The sequence below is a fragment of the Molothrus aeneus genome, chromosome 6 (genome assembly GCF_037042795.1).
Source record: "Molothrus aeneus isolate 106 chromosome 6, BPBGC_Maene_1.0, whole genome shotgun sequence".
NCBI lineage: Eukaryota > Metazoa > Chordata > Aves > Passeriformes > Icteridae > Molothrus > Molothrus aeneus.
In genome coordinates this window covers 4106433-4130531 of record NC_089651.1, presented here as the reverse complement: position 1 = coordinate 4130531, position 24099 = coordinate 4106433, and the positions used below count along the sequence as shown (strand labels likewise).

General features: G+C 41.7%; 1 protein-coding gene across 1 annotated transcript in view; it reads left to right on the top strand.

Annotated features, from left to right (window-relative positions):
- The first annotated feature begins 2794 nt into the window (after window positions 1–2794).
- SPON1 (spondin 1) overlaps window positions 2795–24099 on the top strand; it is a 186362-nt gene continuing 165057 nt past the window's right edge. Inside the window, exons 1-2 of the mRNA XM_066551448.1 lie at window positions 2795–3143; window positions 9517–9623. Of these exons, the coding sequence (XP_066407545.1) occupies window positions 2921–3143; window positions 9517–9623 (330 nt within the window). The 5' untranslated portion in view covers window positions 2795–2920. The remainder of the gene's footprint in view (window positions 3144–9516; window positions 9624–24099) is intronic.

The window sequence follows — 24099 nt, the reverse complement described above, 5'->3', positions numbered from 1 at the left end:
AGGTGGATTGTGCAGAAGCCTGTGCAGTTCCTGTCAGGAATGCTTTAGTCAGGTAATTGCTTTTCAATCAATCTCAGCAAAAGAAATGAGAAGTCAAATATCAAATTAATCAAATTCACAGGCATCTTTGGCTGAGGGACCTGCATAAAGCAAAGCTTATTCTCATAAATGAATGAGGTGAAGATCATGGTCAAATGAGACCCAAGAGTTTATGACATTGCTGAACTGTAGTCACTTAATTACCCACATGAACATGGGGCTTTGGAAGCATGAAACTAAATATTCTGCATTACTGTGCCAACTGAAAGCTTCAGTAGCAAAAGCAGGCTGAGTATTGTTGCCTTAAAGGTGATGGATTGATTTGCCCTCATGCTGCCAGGTTGGGTGGAGGGAGCAGACTGAATGGAACGTGGTGTGTGACACTGGAAAGTCAGGGTTGCTCATTCTCCCTCCTCCAGCAGTGTGACAGGGGTCTCAGGCTGGGGGAAGAGACAAGGACCTGACTCCATGTTTCAGAAGGCTTGATTTATCTTTTTATGATATATTTTACATTAAAACTATACTAAAAGAATAGAAGAAAAGATTTCATCAGAAGACTGGCTAAGAATAAAATAAGAAAGAATGATAACAAAAGCTTCTGTCTCAGAAAGAGAGTCCGAGCCAGCTGACAGTGATTGTTTCTAATTAATTGGTCATTAATTAGAAACAACTAAAATGGACCAATCACAGATCCACCTGTTGCATTCCACAGCAGCAGATAATCATTGTTTACATTTTGTTTCTGAGGCCTCTCAGCTTCTCAGGAGGAAAAACCCTAAAGAAAGGATTTTCCATAAAAGATGTCTGTGACACAGCAGGATGAGAGGAACAGGAAAAGCATCTTGTGCTGCAAAGACCTCTTCTCCTTCCCTAATCAAACTCTTTCCTCAGCAGTGGAAGTCCCTGCAGTCAGCCCCAGCCTCTGTAGCAGGTATGTCTAAGCAGGCATGTCCTCACTAATGGGATTTTACCACTCAGTTTGGGACCAGAGCTGGACTGCCACCCTTCACAGAGCTGGAGGGACATTGCCAGTACCTCTGTGTTTGCAGCAAAAGCTAACATCTCACCCAACCAATCCCATCTTTGTTAACATAATCTTTAGTGAATGAAGAATTTGAGGCTGTGGCAATTTACGCTCTTTAGAAGCATGTAACAGACTGAAATACAAACAAGTTTACACAGTAGCAAAGCTCTTGGCAAGTAATCTTTCAGAAAACAAAGGTCCTGCATCCTCACAGACACCTAAATAAACACCTCTATTTGACACACAACGTGAGGTTGATGCTGTGGTCTCTAAAATCTTTGAGGTCTATGGTCCCTAAAATCAGGTGTTGTGTAGCCAAGCATTGCATTGCACATTGTTGCTTTGTAGACAATTTGGAAGTTGCTAATCAACTTCCAAAGGTAAGTTTGGAACCCAAAAATTTGCAAATCTGATGCCAACAAATGCCTTAGTGGGATCCAGGAGGACTTCAAACTGCTTGCTGTTTCCCCTACTTCTTGGAAGCTGTGCATAAACGCAATTGTATCCATCCATCTGCTACAGTCCTATCCTGGAGAAAGGGGCTAGAAAGGGATTTGTGCCCTCTTGTGCATCTGTCATCCTGAAATGACCTGATTCAGGTCCTCCTTGAAGACCTTCCCTGCTTTCTCCTCCACTTACAAAGCAGTGGAGGGAGAGAGAGAGAGAGAGAGAAGAGCATCTTAGGATCAAACCCCTGGAGTTAGGGACCCCAGGGATCTAGGTTCACTTTCTTTTCTCCCACCGTTGTAATCTTCTTTTGTGGATTTAGATGAGTCATTCAGCCTCGTCTCGCCTCAGCGTGCCTTGTGTAAAGGCAGAATAACGACCCGTGCTCTCTGCTGCGGGCATCTGCTGGGATTTCCCGGGTGCTGGGAGGGGCAGACCTGCCACGCTCCCCGAGGTGAGCGGAGCAGCGCTGGCAGCTGCTGGGAGCACCCAGAGACCCGCACATCCTGCGGCTCTGATGGGGACGGGGACCTCGTGTTTGTGGCACAGCCACCTCCCTGTCCCCTTCTGTGGTACCCGAGGAGCTGCTGGGAGCACACACACACCCACACACCCTGCGACTCTGATGCGGGCACTGTGACAGGCTGCTGGGGACACGGACCTCGTGTTTGTGGCACAGCCACCACCCCGTGCCCCTCTGTCCCCTTCTATCCTCCCCGTGGTACCCAAGGAGCTGCAGGGAGCACAGACACACATCTGCACATCCTGCGGCTCTGATGTGCACTGTGACAGGCTGCTGGGGACACGGACCTCGTGTTTGTGGCACAGGCACCTCCCTGTCCCCTCTGTCCCTCCGTGGTACCCGAGGAGCCGCAGCGATGCTCCTGGCGCGCAGCGGGCAGGGCTGTCGGTCTGTCCGCGCTGTTTAGTCGGTGATGTTTATCACGTCTGCTGCTTCGCAGGAGGACGGGACGCCCGAGGGGGTGTGGGGGGAATTCTTTGAGCCTTGTTATCCCTACAGTAACTACTGACGACTTTGGCAGGAATGCGGGTGATTGATTTCAGCTCTGGGGGGCTCAGCAGCGTCCCCTGCCCCCCTCCCACCGAACCCTGTGAATTCAAACACCGCCGAGCCGCTAAAACAAAACAGCACTTCACTCCGGGATCTGGGCAAGATCACACTTCCCTCCCTCCTTCCTCCCCTCCCGCCGTCCCCTCCCTCTCTGCCCCCTCGCTGCTTTTCCCCTCCCTCCGCCGGCAGAGCCCAGCCCAGCCGTGCCGAGCCGAGCCGAGCCGGCAGCCTCACGCCGGGGCCCGGGGCTGCCCGGAGCGCTCAGCCCGAGCTGCCCAGCCCTGCCCAGCCCTGCCCGGCCCTGCCGTGCCCCCCAAAAGTTGTGCGGAGCGCCGAGGATGGGAGCGCATCTGCAGCCGCTGGCCCTGCGGCTCCTGGCGCTGACTTTCCCCTTGGTGGCCAAGGGTTTTCCCGACGAAACCTTGGAGAAAGCCGCGAAATCCGAGGGATATTGCAGCCGGATCCTGCGAGCCCAAGGCACCCGGAGGGAAGGGTACAATGAATTCAGCCTCAGGGTGGAGGGCGATCCGGAATTTTACAAGCCTGGGAACAGTTACCGGGGTAAGTTGGGCATCCTCCGCATCCCTTACTGGCGAGAATGGTGAGGATGAGGGGCTGTGGAGCTGTAGCGTGGCTCTGCCTGTCATCTCCGATCCCTCTTGCCGTGTGCGTGTGTGAGTGTGTGGGTTAAGGCAGGGCGATGCACCCCACGCATTACTTTATTGGGGATGCTGCTCCCATGGCAAGTGAGAGCAGTTGGGTTTCGGTGATCACTTTACTCCCAAGCACTCCTCCTCATTAAGAGGAATTTCCCTTCTTTTACGAACCCTCTGTACAAGCTCAGCGCTCGCACAAGATCGCAAGTTGCAGCGATGCAAAGTGCACTCTTCCCCGCTTCTGTGGGATTCCTTCCCATCCCTTTAAATATAACCCAGGGCAAGGGAGAAGCTTTAGCATTTAGCAGGGAGGAGAGGAAGATCGGAGCTCATCGTTCCTGCCCTGAAATATGAATGTTAACATAATGAGTTAGCATATGGGCAAACATGATGCAGCACGCTGCCAACTTCCCACATTTTCCACTTACGTTTATCCCACCCCATTTTTAAATTTTTTTTTTTCTGGGCAAATGAACAGATGGTTCAAACAGGAAAGAGGCAGAGACAGTGCTAACGACCACTGTAAATAAGAGATGGAGGGAGGCATTCGTTCTTCCCTGAGAATGTCACATACAGTCCTTGGAATGAACTTCCAAAGCACATTTGGGTGTATTTTACTAATTAATAGGCAAAGACAGGTTTTGGTCACTTTTTCTGCCTCACTGTATAATGCCTTCAGAAATAAACCTACTTGGAATGTAGTGTTACTCTTGTATTTTAAAAGCACTTTAAAGAGAACTTGGACATTTTTAGGTCCCATAACTCACGTACTTTTAGGAAAAAAGATATTGGGAAATCCTTCAAAGTGTTTCTTAGATCCAGGGTAAAGAGCAATGTTTTCCCATTGCATGAACATGGGAATCTCAGTATATATAGGGAGAAAAAAGTATGCATACATCATAATCATTCAAAGGCTGGGAAGTGCATCTGCAGCAGTGGTTCACCTGTTTTGAGCACCAGTCTGTAACTTTGCATGCTACTGATTTGATTTTTTTTCCCCCAAAACTGTTTTATTTTAACACACTGTGAGGAAATGCATGTTACCCACAAGCTGGGTAGCTGTTCCAGACATTGGGATCAGTACCTGGAGTCTAGAAGATTTCATGTGGTATGTCAGCTTGATACATCTACTAAGCAGCATAAAGATGTGCCAAATTTTTTGATAGTGACAAAAGCGAACATTCGTTAAAAGTTTTGGGATTCACTTCTGTGAAAGCGTTACTGGACATTTTCAGTCATCTACCAAAGAAGTTTCTTTTGCATAGAAATGTAGGAAGAAACTCCCAGATGAATTAGCAGAACTAATTTTCTGGAGATATTAGGTCTTGGCATTAGGAACTCAATTAATAAAATCACATTAGGCTATTATAGCTGCTTGGAAGTGAGAAAATTACAGCTAATGGTAAAAAGTTAAAATGTAGAACAGAATATGTGCCTGCATTTCTGATCCTTAGGGCTGAAGTATTCAGGTGGCACGATGGAGTGTGTAAATTATTCTTTGAGGGCACATTCCTGAATGCTTGGAAGAACACAGATAAATGTTGCTGTAACATAGCAGTAGTTAAAACTGACAATATACAGAAAGTTTTGAGAGCTTGCTTTCAAAGCCATTTCTACAGTCCAACTGGAACTTTATTACTATTTTATGCAAAGGATGGAAAATCTAAGCAAATATTAAAAAAAAAAAAGAGATGTCATGACAGGTCTGTGGGGTTTTGTTTGTTTGTATTTATTCATCTGCAAATTACTCTACATGCAACATGGCAGAAGACTTGCACAACCTCCTTAGCACTGGAGGTTTCCTGTTTCCGTGGCCCCTGCCTGAATTGATGCATCTGGATCCTTGGCACATTCCCTAGTGGGCTCTTGGAACAAACTAGGTATTTTCAAGGTGGATAACACAGGAATTATCTGTGCATGCAAGTGTGCTCCACAAAAGTCTCAGTGTAGGGACATCCATTTGTCTTCATGCCACCAGTGGATGTGACACTTGAGGCTCTCAAGGAGGAAATATCTCAGCACACTTGCAGTGCGAGAATCAGAAGACCACACTGTTTGGAGGAGTTTTTATGGCTCCCCTGCAGTTATTCACCTTTAGATCAATCAGAATCTATTTGCCCTGAGGAGGAAGCCCTGGGGGGAATCTGTGTGTAAGGAGCTGTGAAGCCTCGGTTTTCCACCTCTGGAGCTGTGATAGAAAACGGCAGCCCTGGGCACTGAGTGACTTCTCTGGGTGGGCATTCACCTCCTCTGCCTGGCAGCACTGAATAAGGGCACGTTCTCCTGCCAGACAATTAAAAATGTCTCCCTGCAGGACCAGGTTTGTGGCACACCATCCTAGGGTCAAGGTCCTCTCCTCCCTGCTGGGCACCTGGAGGGAGCCGCTCTGGCTTCCACTGAAGGTCAGGGTTCTCACTGCCTTCACAAATGAGCCTGAATCTGGATGGTGATACAGGGTAATGATCCTTGAAAATACTCAGTCCTGGCTTTATTGATTGTAGAGTTAGATTAATGATTGCATGAGATTTCCATGAAAAAATGAGGTGAGTTTTGTGCTATTAAAATGTAAATAAACTTGCTTCTACAAAAAGGCAGTAGTTTGCCCTTTTCACATGCTAACATGCAGCAGACCTACTTTTTGCTATTATATCATGAAAGGATTATTCTGAAGAAGAAAAGGAGAACTACACTAGTTATAGTCTAGTTCGTACATATACCTTCTGTGTGCATGCTGTTTCTGGTTTTAGTGGAATTTCCACTTGTAGGTTAGTTCACTTTCTCAGTTTTTGAGGAAAGGATCACTTAAGATGCTATGCTCCATTACATTGCTTTGGGGACTTTTCTTCTAAATAATGTTGAGTCTTTTTCTTTCCATTTCTTTCTTCCCCCCTCAACGTGCAAACACTTCGCAAGCAAGCAGTCATTCTGTAAGTACATTAGCCATTCCCATGTTTCACAAAGTACGGGTGAAATTTGGAACCTGTGTTTTTTGGTACTTGTGCAGTGTACAACACAGGATGTGTAGGATGAGAATAATCAGATTTCCTGCCTGAAACCAAAGGAGCAAGTGCTTTGATCAGTCCACCTTCAGCTTGGGACACTGGGGAAAGAGGAACGTGTTGAAGGCGTGTGCCAAAGTGCAACTTGTAAAGTAATTAGAGATTTGCCAGAGGGATGGAAGCAGACAAAAAGTAACTGCAGATTTGTAATCTTCCCTTTAAAGTGAAGTCCTTAACTCCGATCCTTGCAGGAAGTTCCTATCATTCAGTGAAAGTTAATTAGTGTGAAGGCGGTGTGAGCAGGACACAGCTGCTGTTCAAAACGCCGGAGTTTAGCCCAGGAACTCTCAGCTCTTATGCAACAAAGAGCCGCTCCCTTGTGAAAAACAGATGTGCTCTGACAGCTTCCCAGTGCTGCCCGTGCTGGAACACCCAGTGCGGGGCAGAGACTCCAGAACAGCTCTGGCTTTTGGGATAAATCCCCGTGTGCTGTGGTGCCGCCTGAGCGCGCCTGGTTCCGAGCACCGACAGAAACCTTCCCAGCCCAGGTGTTCCCCGGCGTTCTGGCCTAGCAAAGCACAGGCCCCGAAGGTGTAAATCCCAAAGCATACATCCCCGAAGGTGCAAATCCCTAAATCCCCAGGACTGCTCTGCTCCGTGCGCTCCCGGTCCATCCGTGCGCGGCACCGCGCTCCGGAGCAGCCGCGCACGGATGGACCCGGCTGAACCCCGGGGCTGGGCTCGGATTGTTTGGCTTTGGGGCTGGATTTGGTTTGTTTGGCTTTGGGCTGGATGAGTTCCCGAGCCCAGCTGCCTGGATGAGGCTGCTGAGTGAGCAGCGCCGGCTGGGGGTGGGCGCATCCCTCCCATTTATCCGAGGTTAAAATCACCGCAAACCGCAGCGGGGGCACTGCTCACCCCAGGCATTCAAAAGCCATGAGTCAGGCTTTGGAATCGCCTTCCTTTCTGATGTTTCTGTAGCGTTTCAGGTCTTCTCTCTGTTTTATAGGTAGGTGTTCAGAATTTGGAAAGCTGTTTGTGACTTGGTGAGGAAAAGGAAAACTTGTTGAGTCAACTCACAGCTGGATTCTCTGCTTACTTGCACGCATATTTGAGTGTTTCTGGTGTAACCTTTAACTCACAGTGACTCAGAGTCTTTAATTGCATATGATATGGAAAAATTTGTTGCATGTAAAAGGCCTTTATGGCAGTTAATTTCTAAGAATCACTGCTCAAGCAGCAGTAATTTGTTCATCTCTGTTGAGTTCAGCAGTGTGCTGTTCTCAGTCATCGCAGCTGAGAGGCTGCCTGTGGGTTTTCATTTAGCCAGAGCTGCAGAAGTTTGCAAAACTGAACTAATCATGCTAATTATTGGGCAGAAAATGAATTAATGGATTGGAGCAATACTTTGTAAAGTAAGCAGAAATTTTAATGGCATTATGCTGCTATCCCATTTTGGAATATAATATGTGAAATTTTCTTTCTCCCCTAAAATCACTACATTTAAGCTCATCATAAGGTTCCATGGAATGAAAATCTTGAGAGTTGGGGGACTTCTATTGTGCCCATCACTGCCCCAGATTTGTACAGGTGTTTGCAGGTTTATAGGTCAAAGAAATGGCACTTACACAAAAGTTTGAAAATTGAAATCAATCTCTCCAATCCTTTCTTTTTTCCACATATAGTCAGAAAAGTTAGGTGTTTGTACAGGCACCATGAGTTTTAGACCCAAATACAGCTGAATAATGCTATATATTTTCAATTAGCCTATTTTATATTTTCCTGCTACTGAATTTCTGGATCAAAGAGCTCTCCATATGTTCCAAATGAACTCTGGGGCATATTTTGAAATCCATATCTTTTAAGGGCAATCTGTAATTTTTAGCAGTGTGATTCAACCCCTTGCAGCCTAATTGTGTGAGAGGGAGTCTCTTGTGGATACTCTTCTATGGAGCAGCCTTGGTAGTTGTAATTTGCTCTGAAAACTGTGGGTGGTCTTCAGTTTTTATTGTGCCTGTCAGGGTTGGAGAGTGTAACAATAAAGTACCACGAGTGACTCTGCAATTTATGCTTAAAGTAAAAGCTGCTTAAAACATTGAGAGTTCAATTTTCTGTCTCTTTTAGTTTAATTGTAGAATAACTTCTTTTCCCCTTAAAATTTACCCCTGTTTCAGGAAAGGATTGCTGTAAGTTGTTGAAGAGAGTTTGGTAATTTCAAAAGCCCTGCCTCAAAATTCTGCTTCATTCTCTCTTTCTGATAGTGTTCAAACGAGCCTCAACTGAGGACCCTGAGATTATCTCAGCTGTTTAGAGCCTGGTGCTAAAAATGTGGCTTCAATCCCTGTAGGGGCCATTCACTTCAGAGCTGGATTTGAAGATCCTTGTGGGTGCCTTCCAACCCAGAATATCCCAGAATTCTGTGAACTCAGGTGCTGCTGATGGTGAACAGATCACACAAAGCTGTCTTGCACTGGCATCAAATCAGGGATTTAATCCTGCTACTGAGCATGGTGAAATCAGATTAGTCAGCACCACATTTGCTGTGCTCTGCTGGTGGATCCAGGGCTGCCTTCCTGCTCAGGACAGGTGTGTGAACAAGGAGGGTGTTTGCTGCTCTGTGGGATTGCTTTGGCAATCAGAGCTGGCAGCACAACCTTTGGGGGTCAGCTTCAGCCAGGAGTTTAATGTGTCCTGTTTTGCCCTGAGGATGAAGCAGAGGAAGGATATTTTGAGATTCCCCCCTTTCCAGAAGCGGGAGTGTTGCGTTGAGCAGGCAATGTGGTCATCTGGCATTACAGGCAGAGAGACTTTCTGTGCACTAAAGTACTTTGTCTGTGCTCAGAACTGAACAAAAAACCCATGAAATCAAATGTTTAGGGATGCTCCTTTACATCTAACACCCCCTCACCCCCCCCAAAAACAAACAAAAAAACCCTCACAAAGAAAAAAAACCCAAAGTAGAAAAACTCCTAACCCCCAAACCACCACCAAAACAACCCTTCTGTAGATCTGAGCAGATTATCAATCTGGTTTAAAAAAAAAAGTGGGAGGAAAAGAGGAAAAAAGCTGAGTTACTTCATGCCAGTCTTTCTCAGTTGATGTGGAAACTTGGACTGAACATTTTGTATTCTGTCTGGCTTGGCTCCCTGTTGTCAGCGCTCTAACTTTGGCTAATGCCAACGCAGAGCGCACACCTTTCAAGCTGTGAAACAACATGCAGGTGGCTGATTTCACAGCTGATGGTTTGTTTTTGTTGTTTCCCTGCTCATCACACCCCAGTGACGCTGTCTGCTGCCACTCCTGCCTACTTCCGAGGCTTCACCTTGATCGCCCTCAAGGAAGGGAAAGAAGGAGACAAAGAAGAAGACCATGCAGGATCTTTCCAGGTGAGAGAACTTTCCCTAACCTACGCCCCCAGGAGTCTTCTTTACTGTTTGCCTGGCTCAAAGAGAGGTTTTATGGGCACAGCAGAGTGCAGACTGTGTTTTGATAAGCATAAATGTTTGTGGGTGTTGCCATGAGGACAGCATAAAATGTTTTATATTCCACGCCTGTGGCATTTTTGGGGTCCCCCGTGGCAGGAAGGAAATGATGAATGTGACTCCATGTTCTTAGAAGGCTATTATATTATATTATAATATCCTATTCTAAAGAATATTCTATACTAAAGAATAGTCTATTCTTTAGTATCATTTTAGTATAGCATAATATATTATGCTATACTAAAACTATACTAAAGAATAGAGAAAGAATACAGCAGAAGGCTAAAAGATAATAATGAAAAACCTGTGACTCTCTCCTCAGAGTCTGACACAGTTGGACAGTGATTTTTCATTAAGTTAAAACAATTCACATGAAACTAATGAAACCTGAACCTCTGTTTTGGATAAACAATCTCCAACCACATTCCAAAGCAGCAAAACACAGGAGAAGCAAATGAGACAATTATCGTTTTCATTTTCCCCTGAGGCTTCTCAGCTTCCCAGGAGAAGAAATCCTGGCAAAGGGATTTTTCAGAAAATATGGCAGTGGCACCATGTGTGTTCAAGGAGTCAAGGCTCCTGTACCTGGACTGCAGGCTGCCTCCCCTCATTCCTACAGCTAAAAATGAGCATCAGTTATTTGAACTAGAGCCTAGGACACCTGAACCTTTTATCCAAAGTGAATATCACTATTGGTCTATTCATATTTTGGCTTTTGTGTTTCTCTGCCCTGATATTTTTGTCCACTGAGATGTAGAACCTGACTCTGAGAAGTGTTTACCATGGCTGTAATGACTGTTTTATCATTCATAAATTAGATTCTGCTGTTTTATTTATGCTCAGTAGTACTTTACTTAATGAACACATTCAGTGGGATGAAATGTTTGTTATTAAAAGGATTAGAATCCAGAGGGATGATTCACAAACTGGTATTTTCAGCCACTCCATGCAGGGAATTCTGGAAAATGAGAGTATATGTAATATTTATGAAAGAAGGTAGAAATTATTTAAGTAGGTTTGGTTCTCACATGAGGTATTGTTTGCTGTTTGATTTTCCAGGCTTATAAATATTGTTGAATTGCATTGATTACAATTTATAGTATGAGTAATAATATTGATAGTAATTTTAATAATGATTTTTAGGCGAAGATTTCACTTGCCTTGGCTTTCAAGGTTTTCAAGGGAAATACTCAAGTTTCAATTTTAGTGATCTGCAAGGAGCCAGAAATGAACACATTTTCCTATATTCTATATTTTTTGTATGTAGTAAATATGATGTGCAAACTCAAGAAGTAATTGCCCAGTTTTCTTGCTGAGTTTGCTTAGAGGCCTCTGTCTGATTTTCATACACTTTGTAAGAAAATCTAGAATAAGTGAGAACTTCTTTGAGGTTGGAATAACTCCATCTTCCTTAAAATGAAACAAATTCCTGTTTGGGAGTAATCTTTTTAATATGTACTTTTGATAAGGTTGGATTTTTAAATAAGCTGGTATTGAAGGATCAGCTACTGCTAAGAAATAGAAATAGTGATGTTTCATCTATTTTAAAAGAAGCTTGTTACCATTAATTTCTTCATTTCAGTCGTTAGTATCTCTGTGGCTGTGGCTAATGGGAAAAATTTGGCCTGAGTTTTGTCTTTATTTCTAATTCTGAGCAACTCACTAAGCTTTGCTGAAGTACAGAGGCATTTTGAAGTTAGCAGAGTGGGAAGTAAATGGAAATTCTATATAGATGGATAAAAAAAATCCCAGTGGATCTCAGTTGAGGGAAGATTGTTTAATTAAGTGCATTGTATGGGTTACAATCTGAACTCAATGTTCTTATGGGCAGGTGGGAGTCTCAAAGGTTATTCATAACTACATTTGTATATCTGTGGTTTAAACAGTACTCACCATGCTCATCCCACGTTAGCACAACTCCCTGAAGTTTATTCAGATGGTGTCTGCCTGTTCTGCCTCTGTGCATACAGATGTAAGATTCTCATTTAAGAATTCAAAGAATGCTTGCAGTGGTAAATACAGACATCCCTTGTACCATGGCTGGGTGGTAGCAACCAGGAGAAAAAAGATTCAAGTGTTTGCACTGTATTTTTATTAGAAAGTGAAGATGCCAAGGGTGGCTGAACAGCTGTGCAGAGTAAGAAAGAGCTGTGTGTGTACAGTAACGTGGATGCCACTTGCAGCTCTGTTTTCCCTGTGTTCAGATGGAGCATATGCCATCCAACAGCTCACACAGTGCAGCAGAACTTGGGGAAAATTCCTTAACAGTGGCATGAGACTGAATGCTGCTTTTGGACTACACCTCTGCCTCCATGAGGAGACACATCCACAGCCCATAGCCTGGTCAAAAGGAAGCACTGCTTGAAGCAAGTGTTTCATTGGTGTGGGATTCACATTCTCTGAACAGAGAGACAAAATTCTCTCTCTCAGGTTTTTTCCTGGAGAAGCAGAGAAAAGAATGATCAAAACACTTCTTATCTCATTTGCTGCCCCTGTGTTTGTGCACAAGTGGAGTGCATTGTGGAAGATTGTTTACCTGAAGGGATTTGGTGATTGGCTTCTGGTGTGAGTGTTTTGTTTTCTTGGCCAATCTCTGCAAGCTATGTCCTGACAGTCACTCAGGGGGCAATCACGAGATTTTGTTCAGTTGAGTTCTTGTTCGGTTTCAGTTTAGATGTAGTGTAATATAGTACAAAATAATATAGTATAATAAAGTAATTAATTAGCCTTCTGTTACAATGGAATCCTGCCCATCATTCTTCCTGCCTGTCGGGCAAAATTCCACCAATACACTGGCATCAGAAAACTTCCTGGTGTAACCAAAGAATGGCATGAAATGGGAGCTGACCAAGTAAGACTCTACTTCCATGACTTAGAGCCCGTCAAACACTTGATTTACATGCCTCAAACTGTGAATTCCAGCAGGTTTCCTGGAGAAGGCCTGGCTGCACTCTGTGCTCACTCAGGACCAAGCCCCTGGTGTCAGACTGGGCAGCAGGGAGGGCGGTACCTCGAAGCTCTGTGAAGGAGCATGTGCTGGTAAAGAAGAGCTGTCATGGAGTTTTTGACGGGGATGTGGCACACCTAGAATTTAGAATTACACTGTTCTCAGGGACCCAGTGCAGCTGGAGCAGGGGGAGTCCTGCAGCCCATGTGAGCAGCTGCTGTAACCCCCTCATGGCTCATTGCTCCTGTGTCACTCTGCAGGTCACCACGTACAGTCAGTCTTCATTAATCATCAGGCTGCAGGGTTGTGATCCTAAAAATAGCACAGCTGTTAAAATTTGTGGTTGGACAGGTATTTTTTTCTGTACACTTTCTGGTTACTCCTATACTTGAGACCTTTACAGATGTTTGGTGTGGACTCCACCATCCTAAATCTGTTCTCCTCTGAGAAAACTGAGACTTTAAAATCTGATTTTACTGTTTGTTTACTCAATGCAGTCAAACTTCCTTGGTTTTTTTGTCCTTGTAGTGCGCACAAGACACGATCCAGCCTTAAAATAAATTACTCTGTCTCCCAGAAACACGTGTTAAATAGCAAAATTAAATATGGCTAGGGAATCCAAGATGCCAAATCCAGTCATAGAAATCTGGGGATATAGAATAGGGCTCCTCCTTATGCCAGCAGTAATTGTACAGCTCAGTGAGGCCCTCTGAAAGCTCTGGGTATCTGTCCCATTGGCCTCTTTACACAAACCATTCCCAGCTCTTGTCATGCAGACTGCTGATCCTTCTCTTTTGTAATGTTTAGCAACAGTCTGCAAATCGTTTGGAAGGCAAATTAAACCCCAGGGCAGCAATCACCACTGGCTGACTGCAGAAGAGTGTCTGTACAGGCCATTTGAATCAACATATGCATGCAGTGTAATAGATTCGGTCTGATAAATAATGTACAATATCACAAATGTAGCGCTGAACCTCATCTCATCTATCTTCCTTGTTCTCTGAGGAAGGATAAATATTCCAAGGAAATTTTTGGTGGATGTTTTGTCAATCCGTTCTGAAGTGTTGAACAAGAAGAACAAATTCATCTCTCCAAGTTTAAACACTTCAATCTATTGTATTTAATAGAAAATTTAAGGAGAACTTTGTAGATATTTTACTAACATCCAAACTGAGTCTTCACTAATAGTGGTTAAATTGCTCTCTTATGAAATTGTTTTCCTGAATTAAGAATTTTCTTGACACATTATGAGGAAGGTAGTCTGGAGTTTCCTTTATTCCCCCTCCAATTCCAAACACACTCTACCTGTTCATTACTCAAATATTCATATTTTCATTGTATCTCCTTCCAGCTTTGCTTTTTCTGCAGTCGAGATTCCAGTCTTACATTCCTCAGAATTGTACACAGGAGTTGATCTGGACTTTCAGAATAAAATCACAGTATTTGGATACAGTTATCCCTGAAGTGGCACAGCTTTGGAGTTCCTGGTGTTCAGGAAGGATTTTCTCAGTCCGTGGTTTTTTGTTCTTTTTTTTTAATGTAGAGCTTCATCTGATTTATCAAGGAAGTTATGAGCTGCAATCCTGTCCTTCAGGATGCCATTCATTCCTCCAAAAGAGGGTACTATTTGTGAACATAGCTGATAATTAAACACTAAATAAAGAAAAATATTGAAATTTTTTTTAAATTAAGATATTAATTATAAATAGTAATGAAATAATATATAAAATATATAAATATAAAATAATAAAAATAATTTTATAAAATATTTATAGATAAATATATAATTTTATATACGTATTTAATTATATATAATTATATATAAATAATATAAATTTATATAAAATATATTAATAATTATATATAACAATTTTTATATAAATGTATAATTTGTATAAAATTATTTAATTATATATAATTATATAAACATATATAAATAATATAAATATATATAATACATATAAAATATATAAATAATTATATATATGTAAAATGGTGTGCAAACATGATCTCTTTCATCTACAGTGATAAGCTGAATCACAAAGACTCAAAATTAGGCACTTCCTTGTACTGCTTTGGCATAGTCACTTTCTAGATTTGTATCTTACACCTGCATTTTGGTGATAGTTTAGTGTTAAATGCCTTCAGCATAGTAGTTCCTCTGGAGGTGTCCTTTTGCCTATTTTTTGCTCCAGAGTGAACCAGAAAAATTCTTAGTTTAGGTGCCTGAATTTGACGACCCACCTGTGCACAAGCAATGTAAGAAAGTGAGCAGGCACAGCAGCAGCCAGAATAAAGGTTTCATTAAAGATGTGGCATTTATAAAAGCTTGAGGCTGTCCCGAAGAAGAAAACATTTAAGGAAAATTGGAGTAGTCAGCTAAGTAAGGTGAGCAAGGGGTCCTTTATCTCTGGTCCCTGCACCAAGAGCCCAGACACGTCCTTTGTTTTTGGTCAACCCATTCTTTTGATGCTGTTTAGTTGACTGATGTGCTCAGCAAGGCATTTAGATGAAAAGGTATTTTTACAACCTCTTGGAAAAGCAGCTCCTCTAATGCTCTGTTGCAGCATTTTATAGGAATCTTACATTTTCTTGATACAGTGCATTTTGAAAGAAGCAGTCTTAAAAGTCTTTCAGCCATTTCAAATGATTTATTCTCCTATTTATATGCAAAGGTTGTTTTATGGTTTTTAAGAGAATTAATGATTGCAATTATTTTGTAAGCCTTTAATAATAAAAATTCAGGTATACTTGGGTCATCTTGATGTTCTTTTAGGTTCGTATGTTTGGGGTTTTTAAGCTTGTATCCCAATATAAGCTCATCAGGCTACTTTGTAAATAGCCTATTCTGAGGTGCATGAATTGATGTAGTTTTCTTTAACAGGCCCAGAACTTCTAAGTATTTTGCTCATGTTTGCATTCTCCACATTCCCTGTCCCAGCATCTCATCACTGAGACAGAGTCTGTCATCTTACTGCTTAGAAGCATGTGGAGGTAATGATCCAAAGCTGTAATTACAGGAGTATTTTAAATGGAATATGCCAGGTATAGGATTTGTAGACTAAGCAGGTAGACATGAACTCTGAGTCTGTAAAATTTAAATCTCTTGTTCTTTTGCATTTACAAGAGTATTCCCACATTTTCTTTCTGTAAGAATCACTGCAAATCTTATTCTAGGCATAAACCCCCTATCTATCATGATGGAAAACCAAACTCCCGTTCACCTTTCTAGTAGGGTGGAATTGTTTAACCTTGATGAACACTTTCACACATTTTTTCCAGAACTCCAGATTCTCTATCCTTAATATTCAGGGATTAAAAATGAGCTTAAAAATAAAAATCCCCAAAAAAGTATTTGCCACTGCCAGTTTTAGCACTGACTGGAAAATGTGAACACTTTGAGTGAGATTAACTATAAATATCTCTCCTACACTGGAAAAGCCTCAACCGGAACCACTTATGGGCAATATTTTGGTTAAGGAAATTGCCTCAGGAGGTGAGGTAGTTATGCCTTGCTTTAGAGCAGTGAAAGGCGATGTAAGAGAGTGATGGAACTTGCAGAACAGAAGCAGCTTCGATGGTCATTATTTGCCGCTGATGAGGCTGGAGAAAAACCAAACTGGATCCCAACTGTGAAGTTTTTATTCAGTTGTTTTTTTTTTTTTTTTACATTTTTATTCAAGTTTTAGCTTGTGCTATGAATGAGACAAAAAAATCTTTACATGGAAATGTTTTTCAGGTTTTGCAAACCAGCTCTGGTTTGTTACACCTTGTTGATTGTGTACTGAGCTGCTGTGTCTTTTAGAATAAATGATTCAAACCATAAAATTTCACAGCCAAAATAAGAAAACATAGGAAATTTCTGAATACTGTTTTGTTATGTATTTTGTTACAGTGGATCTTTGAGCTACTAACACAGGTACAAAGAGGAAATAAATATTAAATTGTACTTGCAGTGTAACTTAGTTCACTGCTGAAGAAAAATGGGATTCAGTCTCTTAGGCTGGTCTCATTCTTCTGATGTCAACTTGCTTATCTCAGCTTTGTTAGAGTGCCTTTTCTGAGGGTTTTCTTGCTACATCACTATCATCACTTTAAAAACCAACGCTTTTAGTTAATTTGGCTTTAGTTTATCTTCTGACATTTCTTTTTTTTCGCTCTTTCCCTATCTTCCTGCTTGGCTGTGGAAAAAAACATCTAACTTCTGGCCACATAAGATTTAGTTCTCTTTCTTTAATCTAATCTAATTTTTCCTCTTTTCTTTATTTTAAAAAATTATTGGTTTTTTGTCTGCTGGGGAAATGCTTTTTCTTGAGAATGACTTCAAATGATGATTGTATCTCAGTAAGAGCTTATGTTTTTTGGAAAGGGTTATGCCTAAACAAATATTTAATTTGTGATGATTCAAGTTCTGTTTTGGAAAAGTACCAGCCAAAACACAAATGAAAGAAACTCTCTAAAAACAGTAAAACCAAAAACAGGAAGCATGTTTTTTGAGATTGGTTAGCTGAAACTCCAGGCTCCTCTTCAGATCCAAAGCTTATCAGAGCTGGATTATCTCAAGTGTAACTTCTGCCCTTTTTTGCACACTGCCAGTGCAGCAGAGCCAGACTATGTCATGGTAGAATATCAGAATTGCCTAATTAAATCCTCTGTTCAAGAAAAAATATCTATTAGTTTATTCTGTTCTTTGGGTTAGCATTAAACTGCAAGACTTCCTGGGTCTAGAGGAACTAGAAGGGTCTAGAAGAGGCTTCTAAAGAGACTCATTTAAGAATTGTTTCCTAGAATTTGGCACTGACACTTAACAAATCAATCCTCAAGAGAGGAAATTATACTGTTCCCTTCTGCCTTGGAGATCCCAGTCTGCTCCTCAGACACATCAGTGTTCAGAGTCCCATTCTGGGGCTCTCTGGGGGTTTTGGGATTATTTGATGCCTGAAGAGGGCTCTCTGTTCAGGTTCTTGCAGTCCAGAGGCCAGTTTTGCATTTGCAATTGTCTCACCCTGAGACAAAGTCTGGATCCTTCTAATTCTGTTGTATCAATCAGTGAGAGCTGTGTGTTCTTCCCTGGACAGTGTTTAAGTGCACATATCTGTCTCAGTGACTCTAAGGGGATTTACTTCAAATATCCATTTATTTCCAGCCTAGGTAAACTGCCTAATTCATTGTTATTCCCCTCTCAGATAATCTTTCTTCAGATGGTGGCACCTGGGCCATGTGAAATTTTAGTAAAGACATTTAACCCCTCTGGCAGCAGTCAGATGCTTTACAGGTGCCATATGGCTGCTGTCATGGGTTAGAACTCCAGATGTATGTAGGCCCTAGGTTCATTGGAACATCTATTCAGCAGCTCTTCCTTCATTTATAATGCTGCCATTATGCTTTCCCTCCTAGATTTCCCTTTTTGTCACCCATAATTCACCCAAGGCAGCCATCAATTCCTCTGGTTTGTTTCTCAGCTGAGAGAGATCAGCACACGTCTCTCTCAGCTCCTATCCCCTCCTGAAATGCCCCAAGAATTCCCTCTGATGAAGTTTTCCTTTCTGCTGAGACCTTCAGCACGTCACTTCCAATCAATGGGGCCTCAGAGCAAGTGTTTGTTCTTTGCACTTCCACTCTGCATCAGGTTAGAGAGCATTTATCAGGCATTGCCTGCAGCCTGGACTGTCTGAGCTATCACTGCCTGTAATCCTCACCCTGATATTATGGATCTGGACACCTGTGCTACCCCCAGAATGACACAGGGCTTTAAAAGGAAGGGTTATTCTGGGAAAATGGCTTCATTCCTCCACTTCTCTCCAAGCAAGCACTGTCAGCTTCCAGCCTGTAATGACAGGCTATGGGCATATGGAGTTATGCCTGTGCCTAAGAGTTTTTTTCTCATGATGTGTTTTCTTTTCCCATCATGTGAATTGGGACAGTGGAGAGAGAGGGGAGGAGGGTGAATGAAAGTGATGATAAAGGCTGAGGCTCAGCTTGACAGTTTCTCCAGGCTATACAGAAGAAAAAATATATATAAGAAAAAAAATATAAAATATAAATAAATATATTTATATATAAAATATAAATATATATAAATATATATATATAATATATATAATATATTATATATGTAAAAATATATATAAGAAAATGTAACAGAAGAAAACCCTGTTGTCAGTCCTCTGGACTTCTGAAGGTACACAGATGCCAGTAGAAAGTCTCCCAAATAAATTTAAATTGTGGTCCTTCTTTTATTCTTTTTTTCTTTTTTCCTTTTTTTTTTTTTGTTTGTTTGTTTGTGTGGTTTGTTTTGTTTTGTTTTTTTTTGTTTTCTGGTTCTTTCCCCCTCCACTGTGTTGAGAGGTTTTGGTGACTTCTAAGCAGAATGGCTATTTTAAATTCAGGAGTTTACCTACCTGACTCATTTAGGAATGGCTGCTGTAGGCAAAATCCATCCTCCAGGCTTCATGGTCAGTTCTCACTGCAGCTCACTGCTGAATTAATTGCTGCTAAACTGAAAGTACTGCTTGCTATGGCTGTTGTCTTGAGAACTGCCTCCTGAATCCAGAAGGCACTTTTGCATTATTCAAATGACAATATTTTTAGCTTCCATTATTCTAGACTGCACATGCAGCCTGCTCAGACCTAGCCCTGAGAGTCCTCCTTCTCAACTCTTCCCTTTCTAATGATGGAAGTGACCTCTCCGTGTTTGCCAAGGATATTGTTTCAGCTCCCACTGCTGCCCTGAGCAGTTGTAATTGATTCTTGTCTTTGCTGTGATGGCTCTCTCTCATGACCTCACAACCCAGGCTCGTTACTCATCTGATCACTGAGCATTTATTTATCCTGCCTCACAATGATGTAAGACCTGCCCAGGAAAAGAGCAAATCCTTGGATTCTGGCACGTTCAACCTGTTTGTCTTTTGGTGCTTTGTCTTTACAGACCTCCAGAGATGGTTTTGGTCATTTCACTTCATGCAGTGATGAGTGGAAATCTGTAATGGTGCCCTCAGAATGATGTGCAGCGGCTCACACAACTGAGAAATTTGCCCTCTCGTCCTAATCTCATCAGATATTTTGCTTCATTGCTGGCCTTTACTCAAGAGACTTTGCAGACATGTTTCTCATCAGGATACTTTGTTTTTCTCTGGTTTGTTTTCTCAGAAAACTGTGCAGTAAAGCTTGGATGTAGCTTTGAGAAGTCTTTTTACCCCTGGCCAGGTTGAGGCTGTTTGGAGTCTCAGACTAAAAAATCCACTTAATGTTGCTCTTTTTTTCCCACTTTTGCAGCACTTGCAAGGTGAAGAGATGAGTCTGACTCCATGTTCTCAGAAGGCTAATTTATTATTTTATGATATTATATTATATTAAAGAATGTTATACTAAAACTATTGCCTCATCTAGCACAATGCTGGACCACTTCAAGGTGAAGGGACCTTGTTCATCTCCGTGAAGTCTGGGATTGTAGGGATAACTCTAGCTGAAAGTGCTTACACAAAAGGTTCTCTTTGGACATACAGACCAAATTCAGTCATCAGAATTTCTCCTGGTCTGTTCTCTCCCATCCTGATTTCCTTCAATCTTTGCTGTCCACCTCAACCAACCTCTGCTTAGTTATCCCCTGAATGAGGTACCCTTCCCTTAAAGAGTTGAGGAAGCATTTGGACAAATGCTCTTGGGCACATGGTGGGACTCTTGGGGATGGTCCTGTGCAGGGCCAGGAGCTGGACTCAATGATCCTTGTGGATCCTTCCATGCCAGCACATTCTGTGATTCTGTGACCTTTCCTCTGATCCCAGCCTGTCCCCCTCTGAGGGAGTTTCCTGGTCATGGCCATTGCTGCTCTAAGAATAATGCTTTCATGGATGCTTTCTCACATGGGAAGGTGAGAATTTTGCTCTGACAGCCCTGCTGCCTGTGCAGGACTGACATCCTATGGCTGATGAAGCCAGGGGATGTGGCTTTCACTCCAGGCAGGAGATAAAGTTGTCTCTGCCTTCCCCCTTTGCTCCAATTGCTCTGACCTCCCTCAACACAAGGCTTACTTTCTGAACTGGTTGAGCCAGGTGCTTTCCTCTCATTTTTGTTCATCATAGCAGGGAATCAGCCATGAGCAGAAATGGCCTCACCACAGAGCCTTCTGAGCCAGGTTGTTTCTCAAGCCATGGTCTGGATGTTCCCATTCCCTCAGGAGTGACTAACAGGAGCTTGACTTATCAATCAAGCTCTAAATATTCAAGGATTTGTTTAGAAATAATGTACCACTGTTGAGTTAGTGAGGGTCCCCAGGATGAGGTGAAGAGATGAGTCTGACTCCATGTTCTCAGAAGGCTGATTTATTATTTTATGATATTATATATCATAAAATAATAAATATCAGAATGCTATACTAAAACTATACTAAAGAAAGAGAAAGGATACAGACAGAAGGGTTCACAAGAATGATAATAAAAACTCATGACTGACTCCTCAGTCTGACACAGCTGATGGTGATTGGTCATTAATTAAAAACAATTCACATGGAACCAATCAAACATTCACCTGTTGGTAAACAGCAAAACAGGGAGAAGCTAATGAGATAATATTGTTTTTTCTCTGAGCTTTTCATCTTCCCAGGAGAAGAAATCCTGGCAAAGGGATTTTTCAGAAAATATGACAGTGACATAGCACTTGCCGCTATAGTTCTGTAGTTCTGCTTTCTGAAATGATTCTCGACTCCTGCTCCAAGTAGTTGTGCCTTTGGAAGGACCTGTTATTGGGAGTTGCCCAAAATGGAAATCTACATATGAACAATCACTGAAAGGGGACAAGAAAACTTTCTTGTGAGTAATTGTGTTCCTCAGAAGAGGGCTGTAGTTTTTTTTAAACTTATCTCAAACCATCACCCTTCTACTCTGTTTTGTCTCCTTTTTCACTTGCTGTGAGAAAAACTGAAAGTCATATATTGAGTTTCACTTTTCCCATGGTTGCATAAGAGGCACGATGTGAATGCACACAACATGTTCTGCAAACCCAGAATTTTCTGGATTAGGTACTTTTGGTTTCAATGGATGTAGACAAGTGACTATACAATGAATACTGATACAGGCAAGATATTTACATAAGCCATAATTATTGGGAATCTGTTGAACTTTTGGCACAAAAAAGAATTATTTTATCAAACAAATTCTCAAACAAATATTTGCCAGAAGACTCTTTGTATTTTTAATGCACAGTTACTTTTGATTCTTAAAACACCATTGAAATTAATTTTCGGACGAGAATAAATCAAGAATAACAAAGAAATTCCCGATCCAGTTGCACAAAAGCTGATGTTTGGCTTTTGAGAATGCTTTTCAGAGTAGTCAGTAATTAGAAAGGGAAATTCCCTGCTGGTGTAGAGCTACCATTTTGTTCCCTGTTCCCTGCATTGTTGCTGGGGGTAGGGTTATTATGCAATCCCTCCCCAGCTCATCCTACCAGACTGCTCACTAATTTGTAGGCTGTAGGTGTAAATTGAAAAGCCTTCATCCTGCTTCTGTTTACTTCACAGATTGAACTGGGCTCCAATTATTCTCCTCTATTGAGTGAATTGAGGCACTGTTGCTGCTCTTGCCTCTTTTTTTCCTCCTTGTGGGTGGGCACAGTTCATTTGAACCTGCTTTTCTTTTCCAAGGAAACGTTTAAAAGACTGAGTGTGTAAGAGGTAGCTTTGGTACTCAGTGTTCTATAACTTTAATGATTATATATCTTGATACAGTCAGTAGTGTAGTAGAGGTTCCTTAGGGCATTGCCAATGTTTATTCATTATTTGTCAGGCACACATCAGGATTTTGTTCTCCTACAACCCATTTACTTTCTTCTTTTTTTTTTTTTTTCTTTTTTTCTTTTTCTCATTTTCCTCCTAATTTCAGCTGGATGAGCAAAGTTGACTCTGTTTGTATGGGGGACTTAATTATACCTGTTATTGCTTTTTTAAGCCTGTTTGTCACAAACTTATTTTAGCTAACAGACTGCTTTTAAATAGGAAGAAGACAGAGTAGAGGAGAGAGGGGACATAAAGTAGCAAACAAATTGTGAAAATGGAAAAATACTTTTCACCACAATCTCTCTTGAGCAATAGGTACTTTCCCAGGAAAATGAGCTCCCTATTTTATACCATTACATGAGGAATGCCTTCTGGAAGCTTCAGGGAGGTATTTTAAATGGTTGCTAAGGCAGCAGTTTGCCTCTTATTGCTGTCCTTTTGCTCTGGCCTCTCTTTACATGGTACTGTGGGAATCCCACATGGATGAGTAAATGAACAACCCCCAGTCAGTAAATCACCCCCCCTCACTAATCCTTCCTGTTAAGCAAATCTGCCCACACATTGTGATAAATCCCAGATTAAGATAATCATAAATGTTTTCTGTATTAGCTGCAGTGGGGTTTTTGGACTGTGCAAAGTTTCTTGGCTTCCTTTAGAATCTTTCAGTAACCCAGTTTTGTTGTCCATAAAGATTGTACAAAGTGCTTGTATGAATTAGAATTGGGTTATGATATATTTAGACACTGGCCTTATATAATGGCCTTAGCTTCAATCCCACGTGTCCAAACAATAATTTCTTAGACATTGTATAAGATTTCCCCAAAAGATGAAAAGGACCCATATGGTAGCTTCTCAAAACTCTCTATTTGTCTATATTTTTTTTCCCCTTTTAGTTCATCTGATGTTCCACTGATTACATTACTTGCAAAATGAATTAAAGCCACGTTCTGAACAGGCAGCTTTGTGTGTGGTGCAGATGTTATTCCACTGGCAGCTTTCACAGGAAGAACACTGTGTACATGGCAGGGTGTTCTTAGGCTTCTGGACCCATTTGCCCTCTCTCTGCTGACTGTGAGAGAGATTTGGGATTTCCTCTTGGGAGGAGCAAACCTGATAAAACCTGTGGAAAAGCTGGTCCTGGAGTTTCACCGTTTCTGGTCATGTTTTTACATCTATACACATCATGTCCTCTAAAAACTTGGGATATGCCTGAGCCTAATGAGCTAAATTTACATAAATATGGAAAGGAGTACTGCAGGATTAAAGACATGATGAACATATAAAGGGAGGATAAAATGTTAAGCTCATTAAGATACTTGAAAAATTCTCTTGAATTTTGAGAAATCCTAGCTAAATGTTTTCCCAGTTAAATTTACTTAGTCTTGTCCTAATGATTCTCCCTTGTCAGTGCTCCGCATTTGCACATTTATGGATATAATACAGCTCTCAAATATTATTTTATATTGTCTTTCTGATTAAGACTCCAAAGTTTTTTACATGAACTAACTTCCATAAGTATTTTTTTTTCCTGGAATGTGAATTTATGATAGGCATTTTGCAGAAGATTAAGTATTGAAGGAACTTGCTCAAGATTACATATCTCACTTGAGCCATGACCAAACTTCAGGGATCCACCTCCCAAGTCAGGAATGTTTCAATAA